We start from the raw sequence: 20,990 nt of genomic DNA on the forward strand, positions 1-20,990 counted from the left end.
AAAGAGATGGAAAACTGATTCATAAAATTTTTCATTTAAAAGAGCAGGTTTGACAAATCACTCCAGGTTCAGCTCTTGTTCAAACAAGGCAGGTGTTATAGTGTTTAAAAAGAAAAAGTAATGCAATCCAACTCAAATTGTTGGGAAAAAACTGTCAGGATGATAGAAAAACTGTCTGCTTCACTGGATTAAAAGCTACTGTCTGTCATTTTTGAAGAAGACAGAAAATGCTATGTCCATTAACTTAGACTTTGACAGAAACATGCAAAAAACAACTTTCATCTTGCTAATATTACAACATAAATGTATTTTTTTCTTTATTAATCTTGCTTTCAATGTGTCTAAAACCACCCAAAATTAGCTAAAATAGGGCTTGCCAATAATGTTTTAGTGGGCCCACAGGCTACGGCCCCTCGAAGCTATGAGCTGCGATCACATGATTTAACCGGCACCAAAATCATCCTAGCTAGAACTCTGACCAGGAGGCATCCTCACCAGATGCCCAAACCACCTTGGCTGCCTCCTTATGATACGAAGAAGCAGTGGCTCTCCTTCCTCTTGGAACAGAGCCACTGCTCTACTGCAATCACAAAATTTTGTGATTTTACAATAAAATGCACAGTTGCTTCACATATTCGCCCTGCTATGTGAATCATACCCACAGAAGTGTATGACACAGGCAAAATGTCATAGATGATGTGCCTTCACAGTGCAACTGATACTCCTCTACCTGAGTAACGGTTCATTTTACTCAAAGTCATTTTTTCCCCATTCTGAAACACCCTGACAACAATCTCATGTCAGAGTTTAAAATTTCCACCACACGCTGTCTAGCAGCTATGTGACAAGTCATGTGACGGTTGACGGGACAGCGACATCACTCTGATTTACAGACGACGTGCTCCTCATGTGTTTATCCCATTAAACTTTTTTTGTCTTGTTCCCAGCTCCAAGAACTAAATTGTGTATCTTATGCACCTTGTTTCTGTGTTTGTCCTGCAGAGATGCCGCAGTCGGAGATTCCTTCTTCAACCTCACTGTATTCAACTGTTTACAGGGTATATATAAGGTAAGATTAGCTAATATAAGAGGAGAAGTACCTCATCAATCCCCTGTCAGGGAAATTCAACTCACTTTGTCACAGCAGTACAGAAGAGTATACAATCAGAAAAAGAATTCAAATAATTGCCCCACGTGTATTAAAGTTAAAGGGGAGCTCTGGAATGTTCCACCCTGGGCTCCTTTCTTTTGATGATTTTTGATTTAAGATTACATTCCATACAAAAATGATGATAATCAGTTCTGAATTGAGTTCAAAAAGAAACACCATCATGGGTTAAACACCTATACAACATAAGCCTGTGTGGCAAGTTGTAAGCCTTACAATAAACTGCTTCTTGTTGCTGCTGAAGAGGGGAAAAATATCATTTTGTTACATTACAGCCTTATTCCAAAATGGATGAAATTCATTTTTTTTCCTCGAAATTCGACACACAATACCCCATAATGACAATGTGAAAAGATTTTTTTTTTAATTTTTGCCAATTTATTTAAAAACATAACAACTAAGAAATCACATGTAATAAGTATTCACAGCCTTTGCCATGAAGCTCAAAATTAAGCTCAGGTGCATCTTGTTTCCACTGATTATCCTTAAGATGAGTCCACCTGGGGTAAATTCAGTTGATTTGGAAAGGTACACACCTGTCAACATATAAGGTCACACAGTTGATAGTAGATGTCAGAGCACAAACCAAACATGAAGTAAAAGGATTTGTCTGTAGATCTCTGAGACAGGACTGTCTTGAGGCATAAATCTTGGGAAGGGCACAGAAACATTTCTGCTGCTTTGAAGGTCCCAATGAGCACGGTGGCCTCCATCATCCATAAATGGAAAAAGTTCAGATCCACCAGGACTCTTCCTAGAGCTAGTCGCCCTTCCAAACTGAGTGATCTGGGAGAAGGGCCTTAGACAGGGAGGTGACCAAGAACCCGATAGTCACTCTGTCAGAGCTCCAGCAGTCCTCTGTGGAGAGACTCACTTCAGAAGGATAATCATCTGTGTAGCAATCCACCAGTCAGGCCTTTATGGTAGAGTGACCAGATGGAAGCTATTCCTTAGTAAAAGGCACCTGAATGACTCTCAGACCATGAGAAACAAAAAGATTGAACTCTTTGGCGTGAAGATTGAACTCTTTGATGTGAATGCCAGGCCTCACGTTTGAAGAAAACCAGGTACCATCTCTACAGTGAAGCATGGTGGTGGCAGCATCATGCTGTGGGGATGTTTTTCAATGTCAGGAACTGGGAGACTAATCAGGATTGAGGGAAAGATTAATGTAGCAATGTACAGAGACATCCTGGATGAAAATCTGCTCCAGAGCGCTCTTGACCTCAGAATGGGTTGATGGTTCATCTTTCAACAGTACAATGACCTTAGGCGCACAGCCAAGCTATCAATGGAGTAGCTTCAGGACAACTCTGCGAATGTCCTTGAGTGGCCCAGCCACAGCCCAGACCTGAATCTGATTGAACATCTCTGGAGACATCTGAAAATGTCTGTGCACCGACGCTCCCCATCTAATCTGATGGAGCTTGAAAGGTGCTGCAAAGAGGAATGGACAAAACTGCCCAAAGATATGCGCACCAAGCTTGTGGCATCATATTCAAGAAGTCTTGAGGCTGTAATTGCTGCCAAAGTTGCATCAACAAAGTACTGAGCAAAGGGTGTGAATGTGATTTCTAAGTTTATTTTATTTTTTTATAAATTTGCGAAAATTAAAAAAAAATGTTTTCATATTGTCATTATGGGGTGTTGTGAGTAGAATTTTGAGGGGAAAAAAACAAAACATATTTACTCCATTTTGGAATAAGGCTGGAGCATAACAAAATGGAAAAAGTGAAGCGCTGTGGATACTTTGTGGATGCACCGTACGTAACAACTCACAGCAAGTAAAGCTCAGTGGCAGCAACCTGAAAATTTCAGAGTGAGTTCATATCAGGGGGAAAATAAAACCCAACATGAAAAACCAGATGCTTTGATCAGGAGCTGGCTGTTGTGTGTTGGGGGGTTTGGCTGGACATTTTGGTGTTGTTTTCTTTTCTTTGCTCTCCAGGTGGTATGCAAACTGGTTTTTGTCTGTGGAGAAGGTGCTGGCAGAAGAGTCCTTCACCCTCATCAGCATTATTGGCTGCACTTGTGGAGGATGTTCACGTGCAGGCCTACTGACTCGCAGCACCTGTGGATGATGCTCACGTGCAAACTTAAAGACTTTCAGCTGAAGCAGATAATGAGATGGCGTTCTGCATTTAAGCCATGAGTGATTCGAGCAGAATTGCCGGGAACTCGACCTTGTGACGTTCGTTTGTGAGACGCTGTGTCAGGACTGGACGAGGGCAGGACACAAATGCAGGCTCGACAAAAGGAAATATACTTAAAGGGTGGTTTATTCAGGCTTGGGATCGATAACAGCAAGGCAGTCCACGGAGCAAAAATACTTGACAAGGATTAAGCTGAAGACGTGGTCCAAAGAACAAGCAAGGTCAAAACATGAGCAAACAGGTATGTCAGAGCAGAGGCAAAAAACAGGATCCAGAACACAAAACAGAGTCCAAAAACAAGGCTTGGCAAAACAAGAACGAAACAAGAGGCTGATACGTGAGTGAATCAACGAACGAGCGGGGAAGAAGTGAACAGACGCAGGTTAAATAGGGACAGGTGTTAATCAGGAAATGAGGTGCACATGGAGGAGGAAAGGCCTGGAAAGGGGGGTGTGGTCAGGTGACAGCTAAGAGGCCAATGATGCAGAAGGGCGGTGACAAATGGGCAAGAGAATGACAGATGAAGGGGCGTGGCTGACTGAGAGGACAAAGTGCAGGTGCGGAACTGAGAGTGCAGTGATCCGGAAAAGACTGTGGAAACAATGAGAGACTGACAAGCAGGAGCAAGAGAAAGGTGATCAGATACAAACATGACAATAAGAGATAGTACAAAGAAAACCATGAACACCACCCTAACTTGATCAAAACTGAAAAGCATACAAGAACGTGATAAGTAGAATCATGGGAAATAATACAATAAACCTACTAAGAACAGACAGAAGAAACTACAAGAAAACAAAACTGAAAACCAAAACCAGAAATACCCAAATACTCAACAGAAGAGAGAACAGTAACATAAGCAAACAAACACTAAATGCTGAAACATAAAAACAGACTGTGAATAAACTAGAATGGAACTAAAACATAGCTGTAAAGTAACAAAGAAAGAAAGTGACAAAGCAATATGAGAACATTGAATAAACGTGAAGAAAGAGGCAATAACAAAACAAGACTAAAACATAACTGAGGTGAAAAGTAACAAAGGAAGAAAGTGACAAAGCAAAAATCAGAACATGGAAAAAAAACCCCACATGAAGAAAAAGGTAATTAACAAAACGAGGCTGATGCCAAAGGAACAGAACTAAATGAAGAAGGGACATACGGGCTGAAGCCTGGAAACGGCCGGGACATGACACGCTGAGGACCGCGCCTGGGTTTGACACATCGTGCCTGTGAAGGAGGACGGGTGAGGGACACATGCTGTCAGCACACATCAGAGGTGATGATTGTCTGAATAAGTGTTAACAGTAATTTGGTATTTTGTTACGCAGTATATTTGAACATTGATGAGAATTGTGCAGCTCGCTTCTCACTGCCGTGGCGTACGGAATGATGATCCTCCACCTGTTGTGAGAAGCTGCTCATTTACATAAAGCTTAAATTCAGACCTGAATGTGTTGCTGATAGTGTATGCCTTTGAAGGATATTTGTTGTAGCTGTTGACTTACCTCACCTTTTCCATCCTTCACAGAGTCAGTTTGTCGTGTCCACCTGGGGGGTGTTCGGTGGTGAGTCTGGGTCCAGAAGCGTCGGGCTTCGATCCATTTGGGCGCTGGAGAGCGCGCCGTCCTTCACCTCGCCAGACAACCGCATATTTATGTTGTACACAATTATTGCACTGAAGGGAAATAAATTTGTTTTGTTTTTGGAACCGCTTTCTGGTTATTTAGCGCTGGGTTCAGTCAGACGCTGCTCCGCTCCTCAACTCGCGTCTGCACATAACACTGGCAGTTTGAAATCTTTTTCTGATGGAGTTTCATGGTTTGCACAACAGCGCCATCAAAGGTCTCTGTGGTGCACTGCAGACTTTGTGTATGGTGTTGAAGGAACATAGGACCTGAGGGTTCCAGGAAAGTTCCTGTGTGAAATAAATCCCAAGCCACGCTAAATGTTTGGAACGTGTGAGGTTGGTCCTTTATCTCACCCGTTGTGACAGTTTAGCAGTAATCAGGTGGCATCTGAAGGAAAACATTTATCAAGCCATCAGATTGTGATTGGCATTATGTGGGTAGCAGTCAAAAGGTTTTGAATCATTCTTAAATACCAGCATTTGTTCCCATTTGAGGTCAGAGTTCCTCTATTATTTTGTACATCACATGATTTTTTGTTAATGTTTACTTTAACAAGCCGTTGTCTCTTCTTGCTGTCTAGGCCTTACAGCACGGTTTCTTTGACTTTGACCGCTTTAACGTCGATGAATACGAACATTATGAGGTGAGGACACCTACACTAACAATTACCACTTGTTTGTGTAACCACAAAAAGTTTGGGTCAATAAACGAGGGCAGTCTGAACTTAGAACATCACTAAAGTCCTAAAGTACTTAAAAACTATAACTGTACACAAACTAATGCTACAAAATAGTTAATGTGATATTTTTGTTCAACCCTTTGAATTAAAAGTAATAGTCTATGGGCCACATGCAAACCCAACTCCTCCCACCCCACCACAATGTGACCTCACTGTGTTTTTTTGAGCCCTTAACGTGTCTGGAACATGAATCATAGGGGTAACGGTGAATTAACTGTGATAAACAGGGTGTTCTGACTCTATCGCTCTCAACCGATAGCAGCCCGATTTTTCACAATATGCCAATATTACTTATTTAATTGCCAACTTATATCGGTGGTCAGTCCTGACAAGTAAGGTGTCATCTGAAAGTGAATTTATTGTACAATACTGAAAACATTTAGAGACATTTACGTATAGGTGTTGTATGGCAAGGGTTCAGAAATATATGGTGAAATCAAGTTGTTGGGGGGGACAGACACGTGGCCCCTTTCTAGCCCAAAAACAAGAACAATCGACACTAAAAGCACCATATCATTAAAACTCCTTGGTGATAGTGTACAGAGGCAACATCATAGAAGTATATGTCACTGTGCAAATACTTATGGATTTGAATAACGCAGAACAAAATTATAAAGCTACCAAAGAAAATACACCCCCACCCTTTTTTTTCTTGGTTTCTGAAATAAGGTATAAAATGGTTGATCTGGATTGTTGATCAGTTTTGGGTTTTTCTGTGTTTTCAGCGTGTAGAAAATGGAGATATGACCTGGATCATTCCAGGGAAAGTTCTGGCATTCAGCAGCCCTCACTCTCGCAGTAAGACAGAAAATGGTACGTCCACTTTCACCAAATCAATAAATGATACATCACCAGGGCTTCCAGAAGGCCTGCAACATGTTAGTAGGATCACAGATATATGGCTGCACCAGGCATCTTCTCATATCTTAACGTAGCCATTGATGAGAACAAACACATAGTCCCTCGTAAAGAAACAGAAATGAATTATATCCACTTCTGATCAGCTTCAAGTGGCATAAACTGACTCAGTGTCACCAGAAACTGTTGACATTAACTTTAAATCCTGAAAAATTAACCATGATTAGATGTAAACACAATATTGATTATTATTGTACAGAAAATAAAATAAAAAACTTGAGAACATCTACTCCTGGTCCCTTCGAACGTGCCATAAATGGACACAGCATAATCAAAAACCATTATTCATTGTTAGCAGAAATATGCACAAGAACAGTTTTGTTTTTCGGTTTGGGGTTTTTTTTTGGTGGGGGGGGGGGGGGGGGTGAACTTTGGTATAAAAGGGGGTCTCTAAAGGAGGGTTTAGGCCTTGAAAAATTTGCACCTCATTATATTTCACTGGTTTGACTTGAAATGACACCAATGAAACAAAAAAAAAATTATTTTAGTAAACAAATCCTATGGGATTACTTCATACCATAGTATAAAAACTCAGAGTGCTGATTTGTTGTCTTCAGGTTATCCTGTCCATGCCCCCGAGGTTTACTTTTCATACTTCCGTGAAAATAATGTGAAGGTAGTGGTTCGTCTGAACAGGAAGTTATACGACAGCAAGCGGTTCCAGGATGCTGGGTTTGAGCATCACGAGCTTTTCTTCCTGGACGGGACCACGCCCTCTGACCTCATCATCAGGCGCTTCCTGCATATCTGTGAAAGTACAGACAGAGCCGTCGCCGTACACTGTAAAGGTACAGCACGTAAACCTCTGTATACTTTGACTGACCATTCACAAGACTGATGACATCATAAACAAAACGATACAACATGATTTTAGAAAAGTAACATTAATGGCTACGCACCTGTCTCCTTACTAAGATCTCTTATCACTTAACTGTGTGGGCTGTTCAAACCCATGTTCATCAATGCAAACTCATATGTAAAGCATGAAATATATTAATTTATATAAATAAATATTAATATTTTCAGAACATGAACTTTGCCTGAGTTCAAAGAAAGACTTTTTTTCTTGACCAAAACAGACATGTGACAGTAGTCCTGCACTGAGTTGGGGTATATAACCTGAGAATAAACATAAGTTGTGTGTTGCTGGTAATCATCTGCATCACCGTGAAGTTAGACAAGATGCAGCATTCTCACTGAGACTTGCAAATGTTCAAAAAATGGTAATAAACTGAAAACTAGGTGGTATATTGAGGGCTTGCCTCTACTGGTGGTTGGCTCTCACTGCGGTATTGTATCACTTCCTGTTCCGGAGCACAGCGGTGTTTTTCTGTATCTGTTAGCTGTTTAATCTGCGCAGTTAGATTGATCTAGTTACCTAGATAACGATTTGCTTCACAGTGTAATCTTCACGTGCCTTAACTAAAGCACTCCCTCTGCTGAATCACCTCTAAATTATTTACACATTATTCCCTCTGTGTTTTTAGGAATTCGCTAGCTTAGCGCAGCTACTAGCTCTTAGCCAGTTTAGCATGGCAGCTTCTCCTGTCTCTCCTGCACTTTTCTGCTCTGGGTGTGAAATGTTTAGTTATTCCTCGGCCTCATTTAGCGGTAATGGTACTTGTAATAAGTGTAGCTTATTCGTAGCTTTGGAGGCCAGGCTGGGCGAATTGGAGACTCGGCTCCGCACCGTTGAAAATTCTACAGCTAGCCAGGCCCCTTTAGTCAGTGCGGACCAATGTAGCTTAGCCGCTGTTAGTTTCCCTCTTGCAGATCCCGAGCAGCCGGGAAAGCAGGCCGACTGGGTGACTGTGAGGAGGAAGCGTAGCCCTAAACAGAAGCCCCGTGTACACCGCCAGCCCGTTCACATTTCTAACCGTTTTTCCCCACTCGGCGACACACCCGCCAAGGATCAAACTCTGGTTATTGGCTACTCTGTTTTGAGAAATGTGACACCAGCAACCATAGTCAATTGTCTTCCGGGGGCCAGAGCAGGCGACATTGAAGGAAATTTGAAACTGCTGACTAAGGCTAAGCGTAAATTTGGTAAGATTGTAATTCACGTCGGCAGTAATGACACCCGGTTACGCCAATCGGAGGTCACTAAAATTAACATTGAATCAGTGTGTAACTTTGCAAAAACAATGTCGGACTCTGTAGTTTTCTCTGGGCCCCTCCCCAATCGGACCGGGAGTGACATGACATGTTTAGCCGCATGTTCTCCTTGAATTGCTGGCTGTCTGAGTGGTGTCCAAAAAATGAGGTGGGCTTCATAGATAATTGGCAAAGCTTCTGGGGAAAACCTGGTGTTGTTAGGAGAGACGGCATCCATCCCACTTTGGATGGAGCAGCTCTCATTTCTAGAAATCTGGCCAATTTTCTTAAATCCTCCAAACCATGACTATCCAGGGTTGGGACCAGGAAGCAGAGTTGTAGTCTTACACACCTCTCTGCAGCTTCTCTCCCCCTGCCATCCCCTCATTACCCCATCCCCGTAGAGACGGTGTCTGCTCCCAGACCACCAATAACCAGCAAAAATCTATTTAAGCATAAAAATTCAAAAAGAAAAAATAATATAGCACCTTCAACTGCACCACAGACTAAAACAGTTAAATGTGGTCTATTAAACATTAGGTCTCTCTCTTCTAAGTCCCTGTTAGTAAATGATATAATAATTGATCAACATATTGATTTATTCTGCCTTACAGAAACCTGGTTACAGCAGGATGAATATGTTAGTTTAAATGAGTCAACACCCCCGAGTCACACTAACTGCCAGAACGCTCATAGCACGGGCCGAGGCGGAGGATTAGCAGCAATCTTCCATTCCAGCTAATTAATTAATCAAAAACCCAGACAGAGCTTTAATTCATTTGAAAGCTTGACTCTTAGTCTTGTCCATCTAAACTGGAAGTCCCAAAAAACAGTTTTATTTGTTGTTATCTATCGTCCTCCTGGTCATTACTGTGAGTTTCTCTGTGAATTTTCAGACCTTTTGTCTGACTTAGTGCTTAGCTCAGATAAGATAATTATAATGGGCAATTTTAACATCCACACAGATGCTGAGAATGACAGCCTCAACACTGCATTTAATCTATTATTAGACTCAATTGGCTTTGCTCAAAATGTAAATGAGTCCACCCACCACTTTAATCATATCTTAGATCTTGTTCTGACTTATGATTCCTTCTTTATGTTCTCTAATGCCATATACCAACACAGTGCAGAGTAGCTACCTAAACTCTGTAAGTGAGATAGAGTATCTCGTCAATAGTTTTACATCCTCATTGAAGACAACTTTGGATGCTGTAGCTCCTCTGAAAAAGAGAGCTTTAAATCAGAGGTGCCTGACTCCGTGGTATAACTCACAAACTCGCAGCTTAAAGCAGATAACCCGTAAGTTGGAGAGGAAATGGCATCTCACTAATTTAGAAGAGCTTCACTTAGCCTGGAAAAAGAGTCTGTTGCTCTATAAAAAAGCCCTCCGTAAAGCTAGGACATCTTACTACTCATCACTAATTGAAGAAAATAAGAACAACCCCAGGTTTCTTTTCAGCACTGTAGCCAGGCTGACAAAGAGTCAGAGCTCTATTGAGCTGAGTATTCCTTTAACTTTAACTAGTAATGACTTCATGACTTTCTTTGCTAATAAAATTTTAACTATTAGAGGAAAAAATTACTCATAACCATCCCAAAGACGTATCGTTATCTTTGGCTGCTTTCAGTGATGCCGGTATTTGGTTAGACTCTTTCTCTCAGATTGTTCTGTCTGAGTTATTTTCATTAGTTACTTCATCCAAACCATCAACATGTCTATTAGACCCCATTCCTACCAGGCTGCTCAAGGAAGCCCTACCATTATTTAATGCTTCGATCTTAAATATGATCAATCTATCTTTATTAGTTGGCTATGTACCACAGGCTTTTAAGGTGGCAGTAATTAAACCATTACTTAAAAAGCCATCACTTGACCCAGCTATCTTAGCTAATTATAGGCCAATCTCCAACCTTCCTTTTCTCTCAAAAATTCTTGAAAGGGTAGTTGTAAAACAGCTAACTGATCATCTGCAGAGGAATGGTCTATTTGAAGAGTTTCAGTCAGGTTTTAGAATTCATCATAGTACAGAAACAGCATTACTGAAGGTTACAAATGATCTTCTTATGGCCTCAGACAGTGGACTAATCTCTGTGCTTGTTCTGTTAGACCTCAGTGCTGCTTTTGATACTGTTGACCATAACATTTTATTACAGAGTTTAGAGCATGCCATAGGTATTAAAGGCACTGCGCTGCGGTGGTTTGAATCATATTTATCTAATAGATTACAATTTGTTCATGTAAATCAGGAATCTTCTTCACAGACTAAGGTTAATTATGGAGTTCCACAAGGTTCTGTGCTAGGACCAATTTTATTCACTTTATACATGCTTCCCTTAGGCAGTATTATTAGACGACATTGCTTAAATTTTCATTGTTACGCAGATGATACCCAGCTTTATCTATCCATGAAGCCAGAGGACACACACCAATTAGCTAAACTGCAGAATTGTCTTACAGACATAAAGACATGGATGACCTCTAATTTCCTGCTTTTAAACTCAGATAAAACTGAAGTTATTGTACTTGGCCCCACAAATCTTAGAAACATGGTGTCTAACCAGATCCTTACTCTGGATGGCATTACCCTGACCTCTAGTAATACTGTGAGAAATCTTGGAGTCATTTTCCCTGAAAAGCCTTCAGTTAATTCAAAATGCTGCAGCTAGAGTACTAGCGGGGACTAGAAGGAGAGAGCATATCTCACCCATATTGGCCTCTCTTCATTGGCTTCCTATTAATTCTAGAATAGAATATAAATTCTTCTTCTTACTTATAAGGTTTTAAATAATCAGGTCCCATCTTATCTTAGGGACCTCATAGTACCATATCACCCCAATAGAGCGCTTCGCTCTCAGACTGCAGGCTTACTTGTAGTTCCTAGGGTTTGTAAGAGTAGAATGGGACGCAGAGCCTTCAGCTTTCAGGCTCCTCTCCTGTGGAACCAGCTCCCAGTTCGGATCAGGGAGACAGACACCCTCTCTACTTTTAAGATTAGGCTTAAAACTTTCCTTTTTGCTAAAGCTTATAGTTAGGGCTGGATCAGGCGACCCTGAACCATCCCTTAGTTATGCTGCTATAGACTTAGACTGCTGGGGGGTTCCCATGATGCACTGAGTGTTTCTTTCTCTTTTTGCTCTGTATGCACCACTCTGCATTTAATCATTAGTGATTGATCTCTGCTCCCCTCCACAGCATGTCTTTTTCCTGGTTCTCTCCCTCAGCCCCAACCAGTCCCAGCAGAAGACTGCCCCTCCCTGAGCCTGGTTCTGCTGGAGGTTTCTTCCTGTTAAAAGGGAGTTTTCCTTCCCACTGTCGCCAAGTGCTTGCTCACAGGGGGTCGTTTTGACCGTTGGGGTTTTTACGTAATTATTGTATGGCCTTGCCTTACAATATAAAGTGCCTTGGGGCAACTGTTTGTTGTGATTTGGCGCTATATAAATAAAATTGATTGATTGATTGATATTGGCTTAGTGGTTAGCACTGTTGCCTCATAGTGATATCTCAGCTTCACGTCCAACCAGGTCCTACCTGCATGGAGTTTGTGGGTGATTCTTTAACTACGGGCACTATTGGCCTTGTAAATGTAATTTCCACCACACCATTGCCTTACAATATAAAGCGCCTTGGGGCAACTGTTTGTTGTGATTTGGCGCTATATACATGTGCTCTGATGCCACTGTTTATCTCCATAGAAACTACCCAAACAATCTTTCATACAAACTGTTTAAAGGGACATTACAGTGTTGTGGTGGAAATTACGGCAATAGTGTGGGACAACTACATTTTGTTTAAAAAAAATCACAACAGTTGTATGACATTGAATACCCCAATTATGTTTTGATTATTTTACTGATATTTTATTCAGAGATATTTTAAAAGATTAGAAAAAACGTTTCTTTACCATTCATTTTTATCATTGAAGATCAAAAGTCTGGGTGTGGGACAAGCACAAAATGGCAATATTTGCATATAATGATGCTGAAAAAAGGTGAAAAGTCATCATAGACTACTAGAACAAATTTCTTAACACACTTTCATTGTAAAGATAACTATAAAAGTGTGAAATTTCCCCTTTTTTCTGTTTCTCATACAATATGATCAAAGGACATAATAAGTGCCCGTAGTCTAAGAATCACCCTTGTATCTTCTCCCCGTTTGTTCTCTTCCACTTCCAGAGACATAGAAGTTAGGTGAGTCGGTGACGACCTTACCTCCGTTTACTTAAGAGTTTCTCCTGATAGAGTTTGTCAAACTGATGAAACAGTTACACGAAGGCCATCTGCATGTCAGGTTTCTCTGGGAAATCTCCAAAACTGTCTTCACTGTCACATACTGGATCTAATTCAGTTAGCAAAGTAGTAGTAGAGAAATCAGGGGAACGAGGACTCATCTTCTCTCTCTGTCTCTCTCTAACATTACCTCCAATCACAGCCGGCCTGGGTCGAACTGGCACGCTGATTGGCTGCTACTTGATGAAGCACTTTTGGTTCACTGCGGCTGAGGCCATCGCTTGGATCCGGATCTGCCGGCCTGGATCCATCATCGGGCCCCAGCAGAACTTCTTGGTGGAGTAAGTCTGAGTTTCACACTTGGTTGCTCTTTTCTGCAGTGTGACAACTTTAGCGATCAAACTAACACTGAAGCTTCATGGAAAACATGGAATAATCCTGCACAAGTGTAGAAACAACCTTTTGGAATATAAAATAAAATTGGCATTTTGTATGAATTTAAATTAATGTGTGTAATTAATTTCAACAACTAGAATAAAAAGATCAGAAGTTTTTCCAAACTTTCTTTTTTATGTGACTGAATTAAATGTTTTTACTGTGAGATGATTTTTTTTTTTTCTTCATGTCATTAAACTCAAACTGAAGCACTGAGCAAAATATTCAGGTGATTTACATTTCAATATTGTCCAGTAGATGGCAGTAATTGTCATTCATCCATCCATTTTCAATACCTGCTTACTCCAATTAAAGGTCACGGGGTGTTGGAGCCTATCCCAGCAGTCACAGGGCGAGGTGTGGTGCACCCTGAACAGGAAACCAGTCTGTCACAGGGCCACATACAGACAAACAAACACATTCACGCTCAGTAATTGTAATTTCATTTGAAAAAGTACTGAAACATCATGTGATTATTTTCCACTAAAGCTAACATGTAGGTGACACGATATGTTTGAATTTTTTTGAGTATTTAAGACTAAAATTAAACAATAGTTTGAAATTTATCCTTTCCTGGTGCTCAGTTACTGAAGAGATAAATAATCTGATATTGAACTGCGCACTACTAAATATCAGGAACTTCAAGTCCCGACAATGGAGAAGGAGGAGGAAATGGCATCAGCATCAGAACCATTATCCATTATCTTAATAGCCCCATTAATTTATGTATTAATTTATGGATTTTTACAGGCTACTGACAGCCCCATTTCCACTGAGTGGTTCGGGTTGGTGCTGCTCAGTATTATAAGTGTCAGAACTGTTAAGTCTGGCCGGCAGATCATTTTTGATTGGCAGATGGAACACGTATATTGATGAGCGCGCATGCATGGTGTGGTGCAGCTTCTCCACTCGACACGGAGGCAAATCTGAGTATTTACACATTATTTTATTTTATTGTTTTGTGGATCATGGGATAATGAGCAGATTAGGGGATGTGAGTCTTTGAACATGTGGCGCAAAGCGGTCCGCGGTGAAAGAAGTGGAGGCTCCGTTCACAACAGAGACTCGAAACATCAGCCGTAGACACAATTAATGGATTACAGCTGTGCTGGCACTGTAACTTGGCACCAAACTGCCAGTGTAACAAAGGAACTTTTCTTCAGCCAGGACAAGGAATTAAACTATTTTCAGACGTCATTTTGCAAAGGTGGATAACTTTTCCTCAGACTGATGATGATCTCACTGAAATGGACAGGTAAGACTATATTTACTCCTTGTGAGAATGGTTTTAATATTTAATAATAACATGTTGCACTACTAATGTTAGTACACTAACTGTATTCAAGAAGGAAACAAGATTTATTTTAAAAATGATATTTTCAATCGCCGGTGTCATTTTTCAGATTTGAAATGTATGTACCTCTTTCTAAGAAAAAAAAAATCAAATAAAAAATCCATGCATCCTCATCACTTTTTTTCTGATGTCACAGATAGTAAAACAAACTTTTTTTAATCAGTTGATTATGACCAAAGAGCTTACAAAAAAAAGAAAAAAACAAAACAACAATTTGTCATGTCTACCTGCATGCCGAAATTGTCTGCATTATTTATTTTGTAATCACCATTCTGCATTCTGAACTCTGCCAATTTTATCACTGTTGTCAGACTGAAGGTTTTCCTCAAAGGTTTCTTCTCCCTCATTGTGGTCTAAATAAGGCTCAAAACCATAAGGCTGTCCCCCCCACAGCTTCTTCATTATCACCTCCAGACTGGACTTAAAAAAAGCTCCACACTAGAAAATAAAGCGTCCGAAAACAGCTCAACCTCCGCTGTGTTTACACTTGATTTTGGCTTGAACCGTTCTTGTGATGATGTCACAACAATATGGCTGAAGCTGAGGGCTGAAACAGAGCACAGGCTTTAGACAGCTGTTGTCTATTCTTCACCCACGCACTTATAGTAGACTTTTATTGTTCAGGATATTTTAAAATATCAATATTTCATCATTTTTAGTGATTATTTGTGCACATTTTTTGGTGTCACCTACACTAAATTTCATGTGTGACTTTAACGTCTGGACACCAGAAAGTGGGACAGACTTGATTCCACATTGTGATGAACTGTTGCGTTACCATCATTTAAGTTCTGAGTCAAACTCCCAGAGTTGTCTGTAATTAGCAAATCTAAAAGTTTACTTTGGAGGAAGTGGACTTGTCGTTGATCTTCAGTGCATTTTGCAGCTCATTAAGCAGCTTTATTATTTCAACATGCTGCACCTGGACAAACTCATACTGTCATCACCAGAGCATCTGTGTCCGTGGAGGTGACAGCTCCGTCCTCACTGAGAGGAGGCTGAGGCAGACAGGCTTCTGCTTTTCATCCTTTTGTTTCCTTTTGGGACTGTTTCAAGTGATGAATGAGACCTCCAGGTGCTTCTCTCACGACACTGGTTCTCATCTGCTGCTGCTTTTGAATGTTGCTTTAACCCTGCTTTAACCCTGAATGTTGCAGGGAGTGCTGTTAACAGCAATAATAAAACATTTATGCCAGGCAAGTGAACTGTCCAAAAAATGCCCTCGGACCCCAGAGGGTTAAGGATGTTTTCCTGCAGCGCCATCTTCAGAAAATATGATAATGATCCTCACACAATATCAGTGAAGGAATCTTTAATTAGACAATCAAATTCCAACTGACATGCATAATCCCTAATAAATCAAACATCATAGTTTTGAACATTTACAACTACTACATTCCATTTTTGAATTATAGCCTTGAAGAGACACTGGAATGCAAATGTCAAGATTCTAGGTGCCCAGAAAAATCTTGCCTAAACAACTTTAAAACTGAATTTTCTCCTGATGCTGATGTTCCATTTTATGAAATAATAGTGAGTTTGTAACGATTCCGTTCAGAGACCCCAGTGCAGAAAACACACAGCTGGTAAAGTTATTTTGCTCACTTTCAGGGACAATCAGAGGTCACAACCAAGTATCAGTGTATATTTATCAAAAGTGTCCATAGCAAAGACAGTTAAAATAATCAAGCCACAGGTCAGCACAGCGGCAGCAATGAAGAGAGCAAGAAGAGGCAAAAATCCAAAGAAGAACACAAAGTTCAAGCAAGGTTAGACTATTAAACACTGGAAGAATAAGTCCAAGGCAGTGGCAGTCAGGCACAAGAGAGGTGAATAAAGTTATGGCCAGTAACTAAGAATTGCAAGGACATTAATAATAATGTCCGCAATCTCTGTAAAATGGATGGCAAACTACTGCAGAAAGTGTGGAACTTACCTTTTTGTACTTCTACTTCGGAATGTGTGTAAATACACACTCTGCTCGACCAAGCATACACACTGCATCTAGTGGTAGTATCTCAAGTTACAAACAGATGTTTAGCCTCATTGGTATAAAAACCTACAAGACACCTGTGTGAACTAAACAGCTGCTTTTGACCTCAGCAACAGTGCCTCAGTCTGTGCAGGTTACATGGATGCTTAGGATGAGAAAAAAAAAGACAGCAATCCAAAGTCTTGGTAAATTAAAAGACAGCAACTATTTGCGGGGAAATTTTAAGAATTTAAGTGCCCTGTGGTGCATTTTGGTGCATTATTTGGATTAAATTTGGACTTGAAACAGCTGTTAAATTTCTCTTGTGATCTCATGCAGTATGGCATGTTGTACCATCCTGTAGGAGTATATACAGAATATAACAACACAATAGTTTACAAATATAGCTAACTAATGCAAAAAACTTTATTTAGTTTGAAATTTAGTTTCAAAGACTAGGCAATTAAAATCTCAACATTCAAAGAACTATTTAGCTTCATAATGCTTTCAGACTAGAGACTAGATAATTGCTTTCAGACTAGATAAAGATACATAATACTGATGAGATTCTGCTTAGGATCAATTCACTTTTGTATGCCATCACAGATGACATTACCATGTATACATACTATTATAGTAAATACATATACAGTCGGCCTATTTGTCTGCTCTGAACACTGACATGGCATCTAATCAGTCATTCTATACATAGAGTGTCACATTTTCTTCTTACAGAACGACATAAACACAGTATAAACACATCAACCAATGTTCCACATCCTGGTTTCTCTCGTGTAAAATCATATTTGAATATCACACTGACTAAATTAATATGGATGTACAAAACATGAATATCAATTTAAAATATCTACTATACTTTAAGTCAAGCCTTAAAGCCTATTTTTATTCTCTTTCTTATGAATAGTTTTTATTTTTTATCTGTTTTACTCTTTTACTTTTGTTTTTAATTATGTATTAGACTTTTTTATTTATTTATTTTAATTTTTTTATGTTGAACTGTTCTGTGTGAGGCACATTGAGGCTTTTATAAGCTGATTAAATTGAAACTGAACAACATTTTATTGAGTCTTAAAGTAAATAAATATGAAATTGGTTACTGGATCCTTAAACTCTGGACATAATAAACTCTACATGGTGGATCCTTGATCTCTGGACATAAACAGAAATAACATCTGTTAGTTTTTGTCAAAAACATTTCCTTTCAGACATTATTATTGGCATGAATGTCTTTCCATACCTATGAGCTGCAGCTCTTGCAGCTGTGCTGCAGGTCAGGTTTATAAAGAATGCAAGACGTCTCATTTTGGGAGGAAAAAACGTTTTAGTTGATTGTAGTTTATTGTATGTATTGCAACGTTTGTAAGAGGTGTCATTTTATTTATAGCGGCGATTCGTTTTGAAGTTATTAATTCCGAGCTGAGTCAGAGAGCCGCCCAGCGTTTGAAGCTCGTACTGCAACAAGAGTCCCAGTTAGTGACTTTAATCCACACAAAAATGACTCATGATATTTTAATGGCTTTCAGAGGGGTTAAGAAGCAGACTTACCGCTTCTGAAGAGCAGGGAATCAAAGAGCCACGAGCCATTGACTCGAAGCATTGCTTCGATTCACGCTTCAAACTGGAGTCGCGCTGCAGAAACGGTTAGCTAGCTAGAACCCTGAACACACCACTATTTTATGATAAATTTCTCAGCGATTTGGAGTTTTTCTGCTAAAATGCCATTTCAAGGATTTGAGGAAATAAAAATGAATGTTTTGCTAGTTCTTTTAGACGGCGAGATTTTGCAAAAAGACAGAAATCCAAAGACGATGAATAAGCATCCATGATGTTTCTACAAGACATGAATCAAATAGTTTCCCTCCTGGAATTTTATATTAAAAATGCCCTCACATTATTTTCACTGTTTAAAATTCATGAGGAAAGATTTCATCTTAATAAAGAAAGCAACACAGTGAAGGTCACAGGGTTATGCAAGATTCTGGGACAACTAACAATAAATAATTGTTTATTCTGTTAAGTGAATTGTTTTACGCTGGTTCTTGTGGTGAGTTTGTTAAAGCTTCTTAAAATCATGCCCATAAGTGACTGTGATGTCTCAATTAAGAAGCAACATGTGACACCATAAGTGAAAGGATGTCATGAATTGTTGTGTTCAAAATTATTTGTGGATTTATTGTTGCCTCCTGAGGGTGTTTCTGAGTGCAAATGCCAATGAACATGCACAGGCATGTGGTTTAGAGCATGTGCAATTCATCAGCAGCTGGTACTTAGTGATGTGCAAATGACAGGCATGAATCTGTTTGATGAATACAGATTGTTTTTTGTACTTACACACTTAAACATAATAAATTTTGTTCATATGTCAGAATTCAGAACTTTACTACGTGCAGTTTGATTGACAAGGAGCACAGATTATGAGAGGGTGAAGTCAGTTAAATGTAAGCGTGAATATCAGCATTGCTTCATTGGCAGCCTCATAGTTTTGCAAAGCATTTGAATCAATTCTTCAGGCTTCCCAGGAAATTAAAGGATTCCGAATATGTTGCCGGACACCATAGCCAGACCAGACACAGGTAGTGTGAGTGGAATCACAGTCTCTGACTCCTTCACTGGCTCTTACTCTGTGGAGTACTTAGATGAACTGGGTGTGGGGTTGTTTGGAGTCCAGCAGCACAGGTATCTTTGTCAGCTAGTAACATTTTACTGACCTTGACTTCATGGATGATGCTGTGAGCTTTTGTGGAATCACAAACATCTTGATTGCAGCATTGTGAAGGTGAGTTAAGTGTTGGGAATTTTTTTACAAACAAGGGTTTTTGTAAAAGTCCTGAATCAAGACCAAGATCCCGTTTTCACTGACTTCCTGGACCCAACCATCACAGAATATCTGCAGGCAGTGAAAGTGTCAAACCTGTTTCGAGATTCACTTATTTCTGTGGGACCTCAGCCCTTGAGATCAGGAAGCTGCTGGGGACCTTGTACAGTGTTGGCAACTTTCTCTCTAAATCTGGCAAATTTCCAAACCCTCGAGTTATTTTCTGAAAAGCGACTAACGACAGATCTAGCTAGTTTTCCTGGCGTCACTGGAGACTTTTCTGGTATTTGGGAACTCAAAAGTGAAAGTCTCTGTTGTCACCGAGCTGCAGCGCCCCCCTGCTGCAGCTGACTTTAAAGCGCTGAGCGCAGGAATATCTACAATCCCCCGCATTCAAACACTCACACGCGATGCCTCCGTGGCTGTTCCTGCAGTGAATGTCGAACCTCACTCGGACTGAGTCAGCCTACTTACCTCCTTTGCTGCGCTGTGACTAATTAGTCCCCAGACTTTGAAAAGCCCTGTCCTTGAGTATTTATTTTATTTTAAGAAGTGATGGCCAATTTTAATGGCAAAATACATAAACAAACCAAGAATCAGGTTCATTTGTAGTTGTAAATATTTTAAGGTGGTTTTACTCACTTTTTTGTCTCTTCCACATTTTTTTCAAAACTTGTATTTCCACAAGTGCATTAACAAACAGTAAACAAACAATTAAGGCCACAATAACATTCACAGTATTATCATTATAAATAGACAGAGATAGAAAATAAAATAAATTGTACAGTAACAAAAGTAAAGGGATTATTTAACATTAATTCTCTTTAATAAGTTCCTAATAGAGCGTGACAGTTTTGTGACATTTGGGAGAGTCTACTTATATATTGTTCAAATTCAGCCAGACATCTGTGTTCATTCTGCTGGAGGTTTCTTCCTGTTAAAAGGGAGTTTTTCCTTCCCACTGTAGCCAAGTGCTTGCTCACAGGGGGTCGTTTTGACCGTTGGGGTTTTACATAATTATTGTATGGCCTTGCCTTACAATATAAAGCGCCTTGGGGCAGCTGTTTGTTGTGATTTGGCGCTATATAAAAAAATTGATTGATTGATTCCTTTCAATGCTCTTCATTTATGAATGTGGTATTTACCAAACAATATTAAAATGTTGATAATGTATTCAATGGTCTCTCCCATGTTTTGTTTTCCCTACAGCATCTGTTATCACATCATACTCTGCAAATTAGATGATGGCGTCATTTAGCGACTTCTAGCGACTTTTTGGACAGCCAATAACTACTTTTCTTACTGAGGAGTTGGGAACACTGACCTTGTGGAGTGATGTGGTTGCCTGGGAAGAGGTGTTTGTTAATGCTGATACATGTGATGTGCTCACAGAACTGACCTGACCTGGGTAGCTCTCTGATTTTTTACATTACTGCTACACTCAGACTTAGTCCACA

The 20,990-nt window shown here is 39.9% G+C and overlaps 1 protein-coding gene across 1 annotated transcript in view; it reads left to right on the top strand.

The window, feature by feature from the left end:
• The window catches only part of LOC117521396 (dual specificity protein phosphatase CDC14AB-like), a 49,251-nt gene that overhangs the window by 21,089 nt on the left and 7,172 nt on the right, over nucleotides 1-20,990 (top strand). Inside the window, exons 6-10 of the mRNA XM_034182692.1 lie at nucleotides 1,003-1,069; nucleotides 5,533-5,595; nucleotides 6,417-6,504; nucleotides 7,167-7,397; nucleotides 13,139-13,277. Of these exons, the coding sequence (XP_034038583.1) occupies nucleotides 1,003-1,069; nucleotides 5,533-5,595; nucleotides 6,417-6,504; nucleotides 7,167-7,397; nucleotides 13,139-13,277 (588 nt within the window). The remainder of the gene's footprint in view (nucleotides 1-1,002; nucleotides 1,070-5,532; nucleotides 5,596-6,416; nucleotides 6,505-7,166; nucleotides 7,398-13,138; nucleotides 13,278-20,990) is intronic.

The sequence above is a fragment of the Thalassophryne amazonica genome, chromosome 12 (assembly GCF_902500255.1).
Source record: "Thalassophryne amazonica chromosome 12, fThaAma1.1, whole genome shotgun sequence".
Lineage (NCBI taxonomy): Eukaryota > Metazoa > Chordata > Actinopteri > Batrachoidiformes > Batrachoididae > Thalassophryne > Thalassophryne amazonica.